We start from the raw sequence: 15,924 nt of genomic DNA, 5'->3' as shown, positions 1-15,924 counted from the left end.
AGCCCAGGCCTGGGTTTTCAGTCCCTGCCTGAGCTACACTGCAGATGTACCTGGCGCTTTTTCTGCCTCCTGAAGGAACCTCAGGCTGACAGCGTAAGTAATTGATTTCCTGGACAGACCTGCTGTAAGTACGTTGCAGCTTGTCTCCAGTCCTGTCTCTGGCCCCGTTTTGGTTTGGCCCTGAGGGGCCCATCCAGGCCTCCCTGGAGGGACCCTGGTGCTGGCTTACGACTTGCCTTGTCTGGACTGTTGCCGGGCCCTGTTACCAGCACCCGGCCGCGGGGGCCGCGTTCGGCCCCCGCAGGACCGTGCCGTGTGGGCAAGAGCACTGCCTGCGCAGAGGTTGCCCTCGGCTCCCGGTTCACCTTCCCTCGGGGAACAGGCAGCTGCAGACTGTGTGTGCGCCGGGGTGCCCAGTGCGGATACGGTTCCCTACAGCACGAAAGCTTAACGCGGCCCTGGCAACTACAGCAGGGAACTGGGGCTGCCTCCTGCCAAGGCTTCCGACTCTTCCTGGCTCTCTCTGATGTGCCTGGCATGGACCCAGTGGTTTTCTTTGCTGCCCTGCAGTGCTGCGAAAGCCCCCCGCCTGCTCCTGTATTTGCGCGAAGGCTCTGTCCTGTTTGAGCCGTGCTGTCTGGGCGCAGCGTGCGTGCACAGATTAGGAAGCGGCCTTGCAGCTCCGTCGGGTGTGTTGCTGCGGAGCTGCGTGTCCGCTGTTTGCTGCGCCCTGCGGCTGTCGTGAGGCTGCCTGCGCGGCGCGCCCCGAGCGCCCTTCTCACGGCGAAGCCCGCGCGGCTGCTGGGCCGCTCGTGCCGGGCAGCGTGGGAGGCAGCTGCCGCTTCGGGCCCCGGGGGAGCGCAGTCCCCGCGCGGGCCTCCCCGCAGCCCTGCCCGGGAGGGAGCTGCGCTGCACTGGCCCCGTCTGGGCAGCGGGCGCGGGCAAGGAGGGAGCTCGGGCAGCTCCCCGGCGCGCGCTGGGGCAGCGCTGCCTCGCGGAGGCCGTCGGCCGGGCCTGGAGCTGGGCGGCAGCGTGCGGGTCACCGCCGACGGGCGGGTGACGGCGCTGGGCGCCGCCTGTCACAGCCGACGGGCGGGTGACGGCGCTGGAGCCGGTTGTGACGCCCCGCTGGCGGCAGAGGGTCACCCGTGCCTCACAGAGGCTGGGGCTCAGTGCGCGAGTCTGCGCGGTGCTGGCTTGTCCTCCTCCCTGCTGGGCACGGGCGTCTTCTGCCGGGCACCATGGGGAGCCCAGGGCGCGTGGCGACGCCTCGTGCGTGGGAGCCGAGGTCGAAGCACTGCTCGGAGCTGGGGGAAGTGGCGGCTTACGTCCCCGACCTGCTTTTGTCTGAGGACTTGAAGCAGGAGAGCCGCTGCGTGGAGAACTTCCACGGCGTGCTCCTCTTCGCGGATGTGTCCGGTGGGTCGGCGAGCCGAGCCGCGGGGACGTGGCGGGCCTCCCGGGGTGCTGCTCATCCCGCCGGTGCTGGAGAAGGGCTCGGGGAGGCCTCCTGGCTGCCGAGGGCTTCCGCCTCGGGCGAGCGGCGCTGGGACGGAGCGGCGGCCGCGGCACGGGCGTCTCGCCCGCCGGCAGCGGCTCCGTGGCGTGCTTGCGGCCGCCCGCCCGCCGAGAGCGGTGCGCGTAGGACGCCGTGAGGCCCCGGGGCAGCAGCCTGGGGCTGAGCCGCTGCGCGCAGAGCTCTCCCCGGAGCTTTGGTGCCGCGCGAGCGGGGCCGGGCCTCCTCCCGCCTCCCTGGCCCCGCGGGCGGCCTGGCCGCGGGCGGGCGGGAGGCGGCGGCGGGATGTGCCGGAGGGCCCCAGCCGGCCGCAGCCGCCGGGCGTACCGTGCCGGCGTGGGAAGGGGCGAGCGGGCGCTGCGCGAGCGCGAGGAGGCGCGGGAGGGTTCAGGCGGCCGCGCTCGCTGCCGGAGGCCGTCCTGCGTCCTCCCGGCCGCGCGTCTCTCGGCCGGGGAAGCTGCCGGGGCCGCCGGCCGTGTCGGCGCTGCCTGACGCCTTTGCGCCCGCGTGTCCCCGTCGCAGGTTTCACTGCTCTGACGGAGAAGTTCAGTCAGAGCATCAACCTGGACCAGGGCGCGGATGAGGTGGCGCAGACCCTCAACCAGTACATGGGGGACATCCTGGAGGGTAAGTGCCGCCCCGCAGGGGCGCGTGGCGCCGGGCCGCGAGAGCGGAGCGCGGCCGGGCAGCCTGCCGCTGCCTCCTTGCGCCAGGCCCAGGTGCAGCGCTGCTTCTGCTTTCTTTTGTGTGCAGAGCTGCTGGCTTTTGGAGGGGACGTCCTCAAGTTCGCAGGTCTGTCCGCGAGGGAGAGCCGCGGCCTGGGGCGCTGCAGCTGCCGGGGAGCGCTGGAGACAGGGGAGACGGAGGCGGGAGGCGGCCGAGCGCGGAGGGGGGGCCGCGTGCTCAGCCCGGTGCTCGGGGGAGCCGCCGTGCGGGGCGCCAAGCCGGGAGCTGCAGCGGGGCGGCGATGTGGCGTGGGGGTCGGGCAGCGCGGGAGCTCGGGGCGCGGGGCAGCACGGGGGAAGGAGGGGGCTTGGGAGAGGCCGCGCGTCCGTGCGCTGGGCGGGACGGGCGGGGGGTGTCCGGGTTCCCGCAGCCCCCCGACCCCCTCCTGCGCTGCCAGCGTGGCCGCTGCCGCGGCCGGCCCGCGCGCGGGGAAGGTGGCCCTGTGCCCAGGGTGCGGCGGGCGGGGAGGGGAGGGCGCCTCCGCGCCGGGGCGTTTCCCGCGGCACGCCTGCCGGTTCCCGCCGCCCCCGCGGGCGGGCGCGGGTCCGGGGGCGCCCGGTCTCGCGGGAGCCGTCCTCACGCCCCCGCTTTCCCCAGGGGACGCCGTGCTGGTGCTGTGGCGCGTTCGGCAGACGCAGCTGCGGGACACCGTCGGCCTGGTGCTGCAGTGCAGCCAGCAAATCCAGGCCAAGCACGGCACCCGCGACACGGACGTGGGCCTGAAGCTCCGCCTGAAGATAGGTACGGGCCGTGCCGCGCTCGCCGCGCCGCGCCGCGGGCGGCCGCAGCTGCAGCCGCGGGGCCCCGGGCAGGGCCGGGGGGCTCTGCAGCCCCGGGCGGAGGGCGCGATCCGCGCGGGGCCCCGCGGGGCTCTTCTGCGCGGGAGGCGGCTGCGTGGTCGCGCGCGGGGCAGGCGGCCGCCGGAGGGGGCTGCCCTGCGAGCACGCGGGCGGCGGCAGCCCTGCCGGCCCCTCGGCAGACACCCCGGGCAGGGCCCTGTGTCCGCAGGGCCCCGCGTAGGCCCCGCGGCCCGTCCCTGGTCGGTCTCGGACGCCTCGAGACAGAGGCCTCCGCTCGCCGCGGTGGGACGAGGAGCCCGCGCGCAGGGCCGAGCTCCGGGCTCGGAGCTGCGGGGGCTGCGCGGGCAGCAGCGCGCTCTGCCGCAGCCGTGCTTGTGTCTCGCCAGGCGTCTCCGCAGGGCACATGTCCTTGCTGACCGTCGGAGACAAACAGGAGCAGCGCTTCCTGATTGTCGGCCAGGCCGTGGGGGACGTTTGGCAGGCCCAAAACCTCGCCAGCGCCGGCGACGTCATCCTGTCCGCCGGCTGCTGGGAGCTCTGCAACCAGAGCAGGGTCAAGGCCAAGTGCCTCAAAGGCCAGAAGGCTGCTGTGAAGGTGAGCAGGACGGCGTCCGGAGCGCCGCTGAGGAGCCGGCCGTGGGCGTGAGGGGGAAGGAGGGAGAGGGCCGCGGAGGTGAACGCGGAGGGAGCTGCAGGGGTTGGCGCAGGTGGGGAGCTGCAGCTGCGGCCCTGCCGTGCGAGGGCTGGCTCTGGAGCCCGCTTGCCGGCTTGGAGGAGGGGGCGGTGGGCCCTGGGAGGGTTTGGCTCGGCGGGCGACGGCTTCCGTGGGCCGTGGAGCTGTTGCGGAGCCCCGTTTGTTCGGGGGGCCTCTAGGTTACAGGCGTGGAACGGATGTCTCTCTCCGAGCGGGAAGACATCTCCTCCAAGGTCGCCCGAGCGCGGCTGAGCTCCTGCTCCCCTCAGCAGCCAGGTGAGCCCCACGCTCCTGCCGCTCTGCGGCCGCCCAGGCGGGTCGGGGCTTCGGCAGGGCGCAGCGGGCAGCAATGCCCGGCGCCCTCTCCCGCTCGCGCTGCAGCGTCCGTGGCCGCGCTGAGCTCCGGCGCGGGGGCTCGCTGCCTCCTCCGCCCCCTTCGAGGGGGCTGCTCTGGCGGAGCACGTGCGAGAGGAACCGGCGTGCGGGTGGAGGAGCGCCCTTCTCGCGGAGCGCCAGCGGCAGCCCCTGCCGTGCGGCGCCCCCGGGGCAGCGCGGCCGTGCCGTGCCGTGCCGCCAGCGAGCGCCTGGCTCTTCCTTCCTTAGGCGTCCTGAGGCCTGCCGTTACCCTGGCCCCTCGTCGTGCCCTGGGGAAGCTGCTGCGCAAGTACCTGCCAGCAACGGTGCTGAGGAAGGTATGGCCACGGCTGCCGGCGGCCGCGTCCTTGGCGGGCGGGAGGAGCCGCGCGTGGCCGAGCGGGAGCTCGCGAGAGAGCGGACGTGCCGAGACGGGGCGGCCTCGGGCGAGGAGCCGGGGCAGCCGGCGGGGCGCGCTGCCCGCGGCAGGAGCCTGCCCGCCGCGTGCTCGTGCGGGGAGAGGGGCGGGCGGCGGGGGCGGGTTTCCCTCTGCCCTTTGCAGGGGGTTGTTCGGGCGCGACCGTGGGGGGCGAGAGAGCCCCCCGCGGAGTCGTGCTCCTGTCTGCCAGCTCGACGACGGACAACCCCTGGAGTACTTGTCTGAGCTGCGGCCGGTCACCTGCCTCTTCGTCAAGCTGCAGTTTGCTGCCCGCGTCAACCTGACGCACATCTTCAAGGCCATCCAGGACAGCAGCGTGCTGATGTCGGAGATCCTCCGTCCGCACAAGGGCGAGATCAACAAAATCTCCATGTTCGACAAAGTGAGCGTGGGGGCGCGGGGCACCGCGCAACGGGTGGGCAGCAAGGGAGAGGGGAGCGTGTCCGTGCGCTGGGCAGCGGGGGAAGGAGACGCAGCCCTGGCTCGGCGGAGGGACGAGCGGCCTGGGGCTGCCGCGCAGCTCTGCCGGCCTCGCGGGAGGCCGGGGCGTCCCGGCGCGAGCCGTGTGCCGCCGGCGTTGTGACGGGGCGTGCTGCCTGTGTCCTCGGCAGGGCTGCACGTTCCTGTGTGTGTTCGGACTGCCCGGACAGAAGGTGCCCTGCGAAAGCGTTCACGCCTTGGAAAGCGCCGTTAAAATCTCCAGGGCGTGCTTGTCGAGGCCGCGGAAAATCGAGTGAGTGGGGAGGCGTGCCGCGCGGGCCGTTGCCGGGGCGGCGGGGGTGGTTTGCCAGAGAGAGGTGCCCTCTCGCTCGGCCCGCTCGGCGGCGGGGAGGAAGGAGGCAGAGCCCTGCGCGGCGGCAGCTGCCCGCGGGGCTTCGCCGGCCGCGGCCGGGGCGGTTTCTGCAGCGCGCCCAGGCCAGCGGGGGCCCCGGCAGGAGCCCTCGGAGGGCGGCAGCAGGAGGGCACGAGGCCCGGGAGCTGCTGGGCCCGAGGGGAAGGGTTGGGCCCCGCCTGGCTGCTCCGCACAGCCCGTTCCCGCTGCGGGCTCACGCTCGCGAGCCCCGCGCGCCCGCAGGGTTTGGGCCGCCGGGGGGCTGGCGGGGCGAGGGGCGAGGGGGGTGGCGGTGGGCGGGCAGGCGGGGCTGCGCGCGGGCGCTGCTGACCGCCCGCCGCTCTCCGTGCGTGGCAGGGCGGTCTCCGTCGGGGTCACCAGCGGCACCGTGTTCTGCGGAGTCGTCGGCCATCGCGTGAGGCACGAATACACAGGTACGGCGCGGGTGTGCGAGGAGCGGGCGTCTGGGCCGGGTCTGTCCGACCAGAGCCGTGCGCCGAGGGCAGAGGCGGGGCGGCGGGGAACAGGCCGCTGCCCTCGCGCGCCGGGCTCGGCCCAGGGCTCGGCCCGCGGCCCGCGGGCAACGGCCGGGGCGGAGCGGGTGCCGCCGCGGGGCAGGGCCAGGGGCTCCGAGCCGTGTTGGCTCGCGAGGGTCCGGGGCTCGCCCGAGCTGCAGGCGACGCAGCCGTCGGCCTCGGAGGGTGCGGCGGGCCGCTCGCAGAGGCGCGTGAGCGTGTGCTCTCTCTGTCTGCGGCAGTCATGGGCCAGAAGGTGAATTTGGCAGCTCGGCTGATGGAGCACTACCCCGGGGTAGTGTCGTGTGACGCCGCAACCTACGCCGCCTCCCGGCTGCCCCGCTCCTACTTCAGGGAGCTGCCGGAGGCCAAGATGAAAGGGGTTGTCGATCCTGGCACCGTCTACCAGTACCTGGGGATCTCGGAGAAGCCGTGAGTGTGCTCGTTGAGCAGGATTGCTTGGCTGGGGCCCAAGCTCAGCCTCCGTGACCTGCTCCCCGGGAGCAAAGCCTGGGAGCGCGGCTCTGCGTCCTCCAGCTTCTGCCTCCCTGCCTGACTCTCGTGTTTCTCTCCCCCTGCTAGGGTACTGGGCACGGGTGTCCCGAAGGCGAGGTCCGAGTATTCCCCGTTGCTCGGTAGGTGGAGACCGCCTCGGTCTCCCGGAAGCCCGTTTCTTGCCCTCGGTACCTGTTAGCGCTGCGCCGGGAACGGAGCAGCTTCGTGCTCTGGGGCGGCGCTGCCTGCAGTGGCCGTAAGGGGTTGGTGCAGAGCTCGGCTCCTGGCTGGTGCCGGCATTTGGGGCTGGGCCACAGCTGGGGCCGGGAATCGGGATGAAGCGGCGGCTGCTTGCTGCCGTGCTCCGTGGGTTGCACGGAGGGAGCTTCCAAGCGGGTGGGGAGGAGCGCTGGGTGGGGGCGGGCTTGTCGATGGGGTGGAGGGAAGGCGACTTGGCGGCGAGAGGGAAGGGTGCGCAGGGTTCTTGGCTTTTCGGCTCGCTGCAAGAGCTTGCTTTCTGGTTTGCCTTCCCAGGTCGGGAGAAGGAGCTCGCCCTCTTTGAAAGCCACCTGAACGCCTATGTGGCTAGGAAAGAAAGCCACATCCTGGCGTTTGAGGGCGCGATAGGCTCCGGGAAGAGCCACCTGCTTAGCGAGCTGGCCTGCTTAGGGCAGGCCGCTGGGCACAGGTGAGCGGTGCGGAGCGGTACCCGTGGGTGCCTTCCCCCGGCCAGCCCCTGACGTTCGTGGGGTGCTGGAGCCCCTCTGCCAGTGCGCCCGGCCCTCGCGCTGCAGCAGCCCCGAAAAGCCTCGTGGAGACGCTGCTCAGGGGCAGGAGCGCGCTGTTGTCCGAGGTGTCGAGGGCGGGCGAGGCGTCTTTGGGGCCAGGCACAAAGCAAAGTAGAGCCCGTGCTGAGGGCTCGTTGTGCCGCTCCAGAGCAAAGAGAGAAAGCCAGGTGGCCTGCCGGGCAAATGGTGTTTGGGCGGCTCTCCGGATCTCACTGCCTTTTGCTTTTGCCTGGCAGGGTAGTGGCTGTGGAGCTGACGGAGCTAAACCAGCGGCAGGTCTTCTCGGCCGTGCACATGGTGCTGGCCATGGCCATGGGCCTCCAGGCCTGTAAATCCTGCAGCGCCAGACAGCTCGTCCTGCAGGAAAAGCTCCGAGGGCTCGTGGAAGAGAGCAGCTACTGCCTGCTCAATGTGCCCTTCCTGGTTAAGGTGAGAGGGGGAGCCGTGCCTGGCGCCGGCGAAGACTCGCTTGCGCGCTGCCCTGCGGCCGCTCTGGTGGGGAGTGGGCTTAGCTGGCTGGTGGGGAGAGCAGGGGGGCAGCACAGGCTTCTGTTTGTGGGCGCAGCGGGGGGCTGCCTGTTGGGGTGAGTCCCGGTGGCAGGCTGCTGCAGGCAGCTCCTGGGGTCTTGCGCAGCGGCCTGGAAAGGGCATCGCAGAGAGGCTTCGAGCACCAGCTCACGGGCCCCGTCTGAGCTTGCTGCTGCGTGAGCGGTCTGCTCCACGGCGAGGGAACAAGCTCTTCCCCCTCCCCACCCCAAACGCCTCCCTCCCGTACCCCAACAGCTCTGCCGCAGACCCCCAGCAGAGGAGCCCTGTTCGAGGCTCAGGGTGACGTCCACGCTGTCTCCCGCCCGCGGCACTGTGTGGGGGAGAGGCGTAAGGTGCTGAGGGCAGCTGAGGCGTTTGGCTCAGTTGGACTTGCGTGGTGGGCAGGTGTGCCGAAACGCCCTGAAACGCTCTTTCTCTGTGCCTGTGCTTTTCTGGCCAGTTCCCACTGTCGGAGCAGGTGTCCAAGATGAGCGGTGCTCAGAGGACAGTGGAGTTGGAGTCGGTCTTCAAGAAAGTGCTGCAGAAGGTGAGCAGTTCTCTGCGTCCTGGGTCGGAGGAGGAAAGCAGGCTGAGGGCTGTGCAGGAGAGCGGTGGGAGGTGTCGAGAGGACAGCGTACCGGAGCCCTTGCTCTTCAGAGGCTGGACTGCCCGTGCCGTGCCCCCTGGTTGCCGTCCCCCTGCCAAGTTGGAGGGCACGTGCGCAGGAGGAGGCGGAGGGACGGTGTCTTTGTGCACCAGCTTGTGCGAGAGACCTTGAAGTCTCGGAGAGAGGAAGAGCCGGGGAGATTCTGAGCGGGGGAGAGGAGAGAGACTTCGGAGCGCGCCGTGTCTGGAGAGAGGCCGGCCAAAGCCGCTGCCGCGCAAGGTGCTAGAGAACGGCTCCGACTCCCCCACCCAAACAAGCTGTTTGTTTCAGACCGTTGAAGAAGACGTTGTCCTGTTCATCATCGACAACGCCCAGTACATCGATCCTACCTCCTGGGCTGCGATGTCGCACGTGCTCAGGGACGTCCCGATCTTCCTGGTCGTGGGCTTTGCTCCCGGGCGCTGTGGAAGGGAGAGGCTTTGCAAAGCAGCTGCTGACATCGTGAAGCTGCAGCAAACGACGTATGTCCAGCTGGAAGAGCTGCAGCCTGCAGCTGTCGTGCAGAAAGCCTGCCACGACCTGGGAGTGGTCAGCGTGCCCCGGGACCTGGAGACGTAAGTGCCGGGCAGGGCCTCTGAGCTCCCTCCGACGGGTGGAGCCTCTGCCGAGGGCGGAAGGGAGCGGACGCCCAGGAAAGGATGCGGGCGGCTGCTCGGCGCACCGCCGCATCTGTGACCGTCGGCTGGCGGTTGTGAGCCGGGAGCGGGCAGCCGCCTGTGCTGGCGGACACGGAGCGTAGGTGGTGTCGGCCCGTCCGCGTCGCGCTGCCAGGCAGGGAGGCGGTGGTGCTGGGCCCTGGGGTGGCTGAGGTGTGGCAAGGCGCGGGGGGTGATTTGGAGGGGCCCAGGTTCTCGCTGGTGCCGGCGAGGACGGAGGCTGCTGGGGACAGGAAAGGAGGAGGCGGCTTGCTGCCGTGTGCCTTGGGCACTGTCCGCGAGCGCTTTCCTGCAGGTTGCAGCAACTGCTGCGTCTTCAGGGCAGCTCGGCCGGCAAAGGCCGTGGGAGTCGCGGCCCCTCGAAAAGGGAGGCGCAGCTGTGGCGAAGACGCTGGCCTCCGGCGCGTCCGTCCTGCGCCAGTCCCTGCTGGATCTGCTCCTTTGCAGGTTCCTGATGCAGAGAAGCTACGGGATCCCGTATTACTGCGAGGAGCTGCTGAGCTACCTTCGTCGGCACGACCTGCTCCTCTTCCAGCAGCAGCGGAAGCAGGAGAAAGCCGAGGCCAAGTGGGAGAATCTCTTCAGTAAGCACCTTTGTGGCTGGCTGCCTCGGTGCTGTGGTGCCTCTCCCACGGCCCTTTCTTGCCCTGGAGTTGCCCCGCGCCTTTGGCACGGTCGCGTGTTGCAGCAGCGCAGAGCGAGGTCTGGCCCGGGCGAGGGTTCCCGTGCCGCTGGCCGCTGGGACGGGCGGAGCAGAGGCTGGGGGTTTGTTGGCTTTGAGAGGAGCAGCGGTGCCGCTGTGGCGGGAAGGGGCGGTCGAGGAGAAGAGGCGCTCCTGGCGCTGAGCTAAGCCCCGGTGCGGCTGGGAAGGAGCATGGAGTGGGGGGTTACTGCGGAGCTGTGCCGGGAGCCGCGTGGCCGCAGCGTTCCTCGTCCGCGGCTGGATTTGTGCTGCCGCCAGGTCCAGGAGCCGCCGGACGTGCTGGGGGGTGACTGCTCGAGGGTGGAGGACGGAGGGAGGGGAGGAGCAGCGACGTTTGCGAGCGGGAAGTCGGGGCTCGCACGGTCTCCGCGGCTAATCGCTTCCTGCTGCTCTCTTGCTGCGCTCAGCTCCTGGGACGGAGGCTTCAGCAGCGGCCGCGTGCTGGCGCGCCGGGGCGGGGAAGGAGCGCAGGGTCTGCGCCGTGAGACCTGGCGTGGACCTGCAGAACACCGTGCTTCCCCCGACCCTGAAAGGTGAGGGGCCGAGCCCCGCCGGGGCGGCTGCTGGCCGCACCGGCCGTCTTTCCGGGGCCTCGCCTCGAGGGAGGCGGCGTGTCCGGCTGCTGCAGAGAGAGTCCGGCTGCTGCTCTCCGGGCCGAGAGAGAGACCTGTGCCTTGTTTTTTTGGCAGGGATTGCGCTGGCTGAGCTGGACAGCATGAAGCCCTCCGAGCGGATGGTGTTGAAGTGCGCAGCCATCATCGGGCGGACGTTCACCCCCGAGCTGCTCTTCCACCTCCTTCCCAGGTGGACCAGGACCAAGATGTACAAGACCTTGGATGTCCTGGTGAAGGGCAACTGCCTCAAGTGGCTGAGTGCTGACGAGGTGGCAGAGGACAGCAGCGTTGCCACCAAGGGATCCTCCAGCTCTCTGCAGGAAGCGAGCGGTAAGCGTTGCTAAGGCGTCCCCGGGAGCGTGGTGGGAGGCTGGGCGCGTCTCGCCGAGCGGGAGGAAGGAGCTGCCCGTGGCTTGCTCCTGCCGCCGGCAGCACGGGCGGCTTCTTCGCGTGCGGGCTGTGGCGGCCCTGAGGTGCGCCCGGCGCCAGCTCCGGCTGCTGCAAAGCCCCGTTGCCTTTCAGATGCCCCGAAGGGGTCCGCGGGCGAGAGCGAGACCGCGAGGCTGCGGCGCGGCGTCCTGGCCTTCTGCGCCCCGCTGCTGCGGGAGGCTGCCTACGAGCTGTGGCCCAAGGCGCAGAGGGTGGCCATGCACGGCAAGTGCGCGGCCTTCCTGGAGAGGCGGGCGCACAAGTGCCGGTGCTGCGGCGGGGGGGACTTTGTGCCCTTCCACCGCTTGGCCGTCGGCGGCAGCAGCAGCAGCCAGGAGGGAGAGAGCTGCGACGGCACCGCCAGCGAGCGCTGCTCGCCCCGCCGGGAGGCCTCCTTGGCGGCAGAGGAGGAGCTGGAGAGGGCCGCGCTCCGCACCGCTCCAGGTATGCTCTGTGCTGTGCTCCGGGGCCCGGGCCCTGCCCGCCGCGGTGGCCCAGCGAGCGGACGCGCTGCTCCGTGCGAAGCCCCGTCCGCAGAAGCGTTTCCCCGAAGCCTCGGGATGCTTCCGGCGCAGGGCGGACGCTTCCCCAAGACTAGCTTAGCCCTGCGCCGAGCGCAGCGGCCCACCCAGAGCCGCGCTGCGGACGCAGCGTGGAGCCTCTGTCCCCTCGAGCGCCCTCCTGCCTCTGCCTGGAGCTCCGGGAGCCGGGGGCGCAGCTCCCAGCCCCGCAGGCCGAGGGGCGTCTCCGCGTGGGTCTGCTCCACCTGCCCAAACCTAGCAGCCCTGCAGCGAGGGCAGGTCTCGGGGGAAGGGGCCAGCAAGAGAGCTGCTGCCAGCGCCTTGAGCCCCCTCCCCTCCCCTCCCCGTCCCTCCGCTCCCGTGCTCTTACTGATGCAGCCTGCCCGCAAGGTGCAGCTCTTGCCCCTGGTGAGGTGAGCGGGGGTTAACTTGTGCTTTGTTTGCAGATGCCGCAAAAGGTGCGGAGGAAGAGGAGAGCTGCACGGAGGAGACCTCTGGGTGAGGAGAGGGGGTTTTGAGTATTGTGGGGAGTCTGCGGGCTGAGGGTGCGCAGAGGGGGCGAGCGGAGCTGCCAGCGTGGCCTGGCGGCTGTGAGCGTAGCCCGGGGAAGAGCCGGCCTGTTGGGTGGGAGGTGGTCTGCGCTGGCCCCGGAGAGGAGCATCCTTGCGGAAGCCACTGGGATCACCGTGCTGATGGTGGCGCTCGGGTGGAGCCGTTGTGGTTGTGTAGCTGTGAGAGAGCAGTGCTGCGAGCTGGGCAGGGGCAGAGCAGCTGCTGGGAGCAGGGTGGCTGGTGGAAGGTGCGCGGTGCAGGGCCGGACGTTGCTGCAGAGGAGGAAGAGGCGCCGTGCCCCAAAGCCCTGTGTTAGGAGTAGCACAGGCTTTGCCTGGAGCCGGGCGAGAGCGCGGCTGCCGCCGCGTGGGGCAGCGAGAATAGCTGGGCAGCGCTCTCCGCACCTGGGGAGGCTGTGAAATGCAGCGCAGCCGCACGAGGCAGCCGTGCACGCGGCCGTGTGCCGCGCTGGAGCGCGGTGTTAGTGCGGGCGGCCAGGGCAGCGCGGGGGTGCTAGCGTGTCTCTTCTTTCTCCGTGCCCTCGTCTCGGCGTAGGGAGGCAGAGCGGTTTGCAGTGCAGGCGGAGCAGGTGCCTGCGGTGCCCGGCCAGAGCAGAGGGACGCCCGGGGCCGCGCGCTCCTGCGAGTGCAAGGCCGTCGTGGAGCTGGTGCTCGTGCCCCTGGCTCACCACCACACGGCAATGGGCAACGATGCCAGAGCCCTCTACTATCTGCTGGAGAGCGCGGCTGCCTGCTTGCACGTCTCCGACAACTACCTGGTGAGTTGTCCTGCGTGCCAGAGGCCGCTGCACGTGGAGGCCTCTCGGTGGCCTTGCCCAGGGCAAGCCCGTTTCCCCCCTGCACTAGGACCGGCCTCTGTGGGCCCTTGGGGGCGAAGGGCTGGGGTCGGAGCCGGGGTTTTCCTCCCGCTTGCCTGTCCCGGGGCAGGGGAGCGGGACCTTCGCGCGAGGCGCCCCAGCAGGGAGGCGGTGCGGAGGAGCGCTCGTGCCCGCGGCGTGCGCTGGGGTGGCATCGGCAGGGGCAGGGGCACGGCCTCCGCGGGGAGCTGTGCAGGCGGGTGGGAGTGCTGGGGCTGGAGGCGGGCTCCGCAGCGCCGCTCACCCGCTCTCCGTGCGCTTGCTCCAAGGCCTTCACGAGCCTGCGCAAAGCAGAGGCCCTGAGGAGCTCGGCGGTTAAGAAAGCCTCGGTGCCGGCCTGCTTTGAAGAAGCCACCTTCCTGAGCCTGCAAGGGGAGGTAAAGCGGCAGGGCGGCCGCGAGGGCTCTCGGGGCGGGAGGAGCGGGATGCCGCGGTGGCGCGGGGCAGCCGGCGGGGGCGGCGGGGGGACACCTCTGGCACTTTGAGGCCCAGCCGCAGTGAGCAGCCCTGCCTGCGACCGCCGCGTCCTCCGGCCCCAGCCGGTCGAGGCCCTCGGCCTCGCGTCGGGCGTCGGAGCCCTCGGGCACCGCCTGAAGAAGCCTCCTGGGCAGGTGTGCTACAACGTGGGACGCGTGGAGCTGGCCAAGACGACCCTCAGGAAGGCGCTGAGCCTGCTGGGCCGGAAATTCCCGGGCACCTCGGCTGGCGCCTTCTTTCAGCTCCTTCTGGAGCAGTCGGCACACGCCTCTCACCAGAAGAGCAGAGGCTCCTGCCCTCCCGCAGAGGCAGGGTAAGGAGCTGAGGGGGAAGAGAAGGGCAGAAAGAGCCCTTTCCTTGCTGGTGCTGAGCCCCTCGGCCGCCAGCTGCCTAGGCTTAGGGCTAGAGTCAGGTCCTGGCGAGGGTGATGCTGCGGAGGGCGCTGGGGGCTGCTGTCGGGGGAGGCGGGCTGTGTGGTCTCGAGGGGGACGGCGCGGGTGAGAGCAGAGGGGTGTTAGCAGGGAGCACAGGCTGCAGAGGGAAAGGGAGTGCGCAGGAGGGAGCAGGCGGTGGGCCCGGGGGGAAGCGGAGACGAGGGGCGAGGAGGAGGGAGCTCAGGGCTCGCAGCCGGGTGCCAGCCTGCCGCACAGCACCCCTTCTGCTGCCGGTGCCCGGCTTTGCTGGGCCGCCGCGGGCTGTAGTGCCGCCGCGTCCTTGCGAGCAGTCACCTTTCCCCGGGGTGCTTCTCGGTGCTCCTGCATCCGCCCCTGCAGCCCTGCCCGCCCCAGCCGCCTCGTGGGCCCCGCGCCTCCCCGGCCCTGCCAGGCTCGGCCCCGCGCGGCTCGCGGCTGCGGCTCAGCAGTTTCTCTTGCGTGGCAGGACGGAGAGGCTGCCCTGGCTGTTCCAGCAGAGCCGCTGCCTTTCCTTGCTGCGGCAGCTCTTCAGCCTGGAGAACACTTCCAGCGGCCGGAGGCTCTCGCTCCTCGCAGCGCTCATGAGGGTCAACGCGGCCGAGGAGTCCGAGGACGCGAGTCACGTGAGTGCCTTCTCCGCGCCGCAGCCGCCGCAGCAGGCGGCCGCGCGTCCGACACGGCTCCTTTCTCCCGGCCCGGCAAGAGCAGCCGCAGGGTCTGCCCCGGCAAGGAGAGGCCAAACAGGACGGGGATGTGCCCGTCCCGGGGCTTCTCGCTGCGAGCTCCCAGGAGACGGGGCTTGCTGTTCTTCTGGGCTGCTCCTCTCATTGGATTTGTGTCGTGACTGTCACCCTTGGGCAGGCTGTGGCTGTGGGAGGCGTGCGAGTGAAAGAGAAGGGCGAAAGTGGCGGTGGGGTTTGTGGCCCTCTAGGCTCGAGAGTCACCCTGGCGAGATCCAGTCTTGTGCATTCTGCTGTCTGGACCTTTCTAGATCCTCGCGTCCTACCTGGAATACGTGCAGTGCTGCCAGGAGCTGGGCCGCCAGGAAGAGCGGCTGGAGAGCGGGCGGGCGGGCGGCCGTCCAGCTTAGCTCCGGCGTCGAGCCCTTTGGAGGAGGAGGGGCGTTAACCGCGGCAGAACTGGCCCAGGCCCTGTCCCGTCTGCACCTCAGCCTGGGGAATCTGCCCCTCTCTGTTGACCGTAGGTGCTGCCCCGGCTCCCTGGGAGAGGAGATCTCTGCGGAGAGAGCCTCTGCGAGTCGGCTTCATTCACTCATTCCTTTATTTCCCTCTGCAGTGCACGGAGCTGGAGAAGCCCGACCTGGACCGGGAGCTTCCAGGCACGCTCTTCACGGCGCTCCTTCTCCAGATGAGGTAATGCTGCCGCTGGACGCGGTGCGGTGTCGGGGGGCCACCGGAGATCCTTTGGGCCAGGGCCACGGGAGCCTTTCCCCGGAGACGTGTTGCCAAAAGATGAGTGGGTGAAAAGAAGCGCGATGGGAACTCCCCTGGAGGTTCTCCAGGAGGAGCACAGAAGGGGGAGAGACGGGTAAGGAGAAGCGGGGTGGGACGCGTGCCAGGGTGCGGAGCTGAATCCCACCGCGCGGAGCTGCTCCCTGGGGCTCACTGCGTGCCTCCGCAGGTGCCCGGAGCGTGCAGGAGCGCTCTCCCGGCTGGAGAAGCAGCTGGCTGGAGAGCCCGGGATCGCTGGGCAGGCGCGCTGCTTCTTCTGCTGCCGGGACCTCTTGCTTTATGCTGGTACGTGCTCCGGGCGGGGGGCCGCGGGAGAGCCAGGAGGCTGGCAAAGACGGTTTTTCTGCCGTCACAACGCGGACCCCAGAGCCTCCAGCAGCCCTTTGACTTCCTCAGCAGCGTCCCGAGGAGCCTGGGTAGAGCTGCAGCCCTCGCCTGCCTCCTGCCCGGCTCTGCTTGCTCCCCGAGTGCTGTAGCTGCCCCCAGTTCCCCGGCTGCGCTTGAGCTTTTGCGGCCTGGCAGGCGGGTGGGTGGATGGCGCGAGGAACCGCGAGAGGCCTCGCTCGCCTCGCCGGACAGCGCTGGCGGCTCTGGGGCTCTGCTGCTGTTCCGGGCTCTCACCGCGGCTTTTGTTCCCCTCAGGAGCGGCGGCTCACGGCACCGGAGGCCCCGCGGGAGCCGCGCGGCTGGAGGGAGCTCCGCGTTCCCCGCGGCTGCCGGGAGCGCAGCCCGAAGCCTGTGGCCCCAGGGGCCTGCTGCAGCTGCCCGCCCCGCGGGGCCGGGGTGCTCCTGCCTCCATTAAAGGGTTCAGCGCTGCCCCGTCTCTGTGTGCTGCGCGCAGTCCCCGTCTCTGCCG

General features: G+C 70.7%; 1 protein-coding gene across 1 annotated transcript; it reads left to right on the top strand.

Moving 5' to 3' along the window:
* Nucleotides 1-1,241: 1,241 nt before the first annotated feature.
* LOC134143556 (adenylate cyclase type 10-like) lies at nt 1,242-15,726 on the top strand. Its single transcript, XM_062581673.1, has 27 exons — nt 1,242-1,419; nt 2,039-2,143; nt 2,270-2,308; nt 2,840-2,983; nt 3,429-3,637; nt 3,916-4,012; nt 4,340-4,428; nt 4,720-4,911; nt 5,141-5,262; nt 5,719-5,795; nt 6,119-6,308; nt 6,459-6,511; nt 6,906-7,059; nt 7,396-7,588; nt 8,148-8,234; nt 8,625-8,908; nt 9,458-9,594; nt 10,403-10,657; nt 10,850-11,200; nt 11,724-11,775; nt 12,385-12,607; nt 12,976-13,083; nt 13,318-13,496; nt 14,063-14,219; nt 14,588-14,796; nt 14,893-15,353; nt 15,711-15,726. The coding sequence occupies exons 1-25, from the start codon at nt 1,242-1,244 to the stop codon at nt 14,684-14,686; spliced, it is 3,774 nt and encodes a 1,257-aa protein (XP_062437657.1). The 3' UTR covers nt 14,687-14,796; nt 14,893-15,353; nt 15,711-15,726.
* The last annotated feature ends 198 nt before the right edge of the window (nt 15,727-15,924 follow it).

The sequence above is a fragment of the Rhea pennata genome, chromosome 8 (assembly GCF_028389875.1).
Source record: "Rhea pennata isolate bPtePen1 chromosome 8, bPtePen1.pri, whole genome shotgun sequence".
Taxonomy (NCBI): domain Eukaryota; kingdom Metazoa; phylum Chordata; class Aves; order Rheiformes; family Rheidae; genus Rhea; species Rhea pennata.
The sequence above is the reverse complement of the archived record's forward strand: the minus strand, read 5'-3'. Positions and strand labels throughout refer to the sequence as shown.

Bases quoted from the DNA above. Each gene is read 5' to 3' on its own strand.
- LOC134143556 (XM_062581673.1), top strand. From the start codon at position 1,242: ATGGGGAGCCCAGGGCGCGTGGCGACGCCTCGTGCGTGGGAGCCGAGG. The intron at 4,912-5,140 runs GTGAGCGTGGGG...TGTCCTCGGCAG, and splicing joins AAATCTCCATGTTCGACAAA to GGCTGCACGTTCCTGTGTGT. The intron at 9,595-10,402 runs GTAAGCACCTTT...TTTTTTTGGCAG, and splicing joins CAAGTGGGAGAATCTCTTCA to GGATTGCGCTGGCTGAGCTG.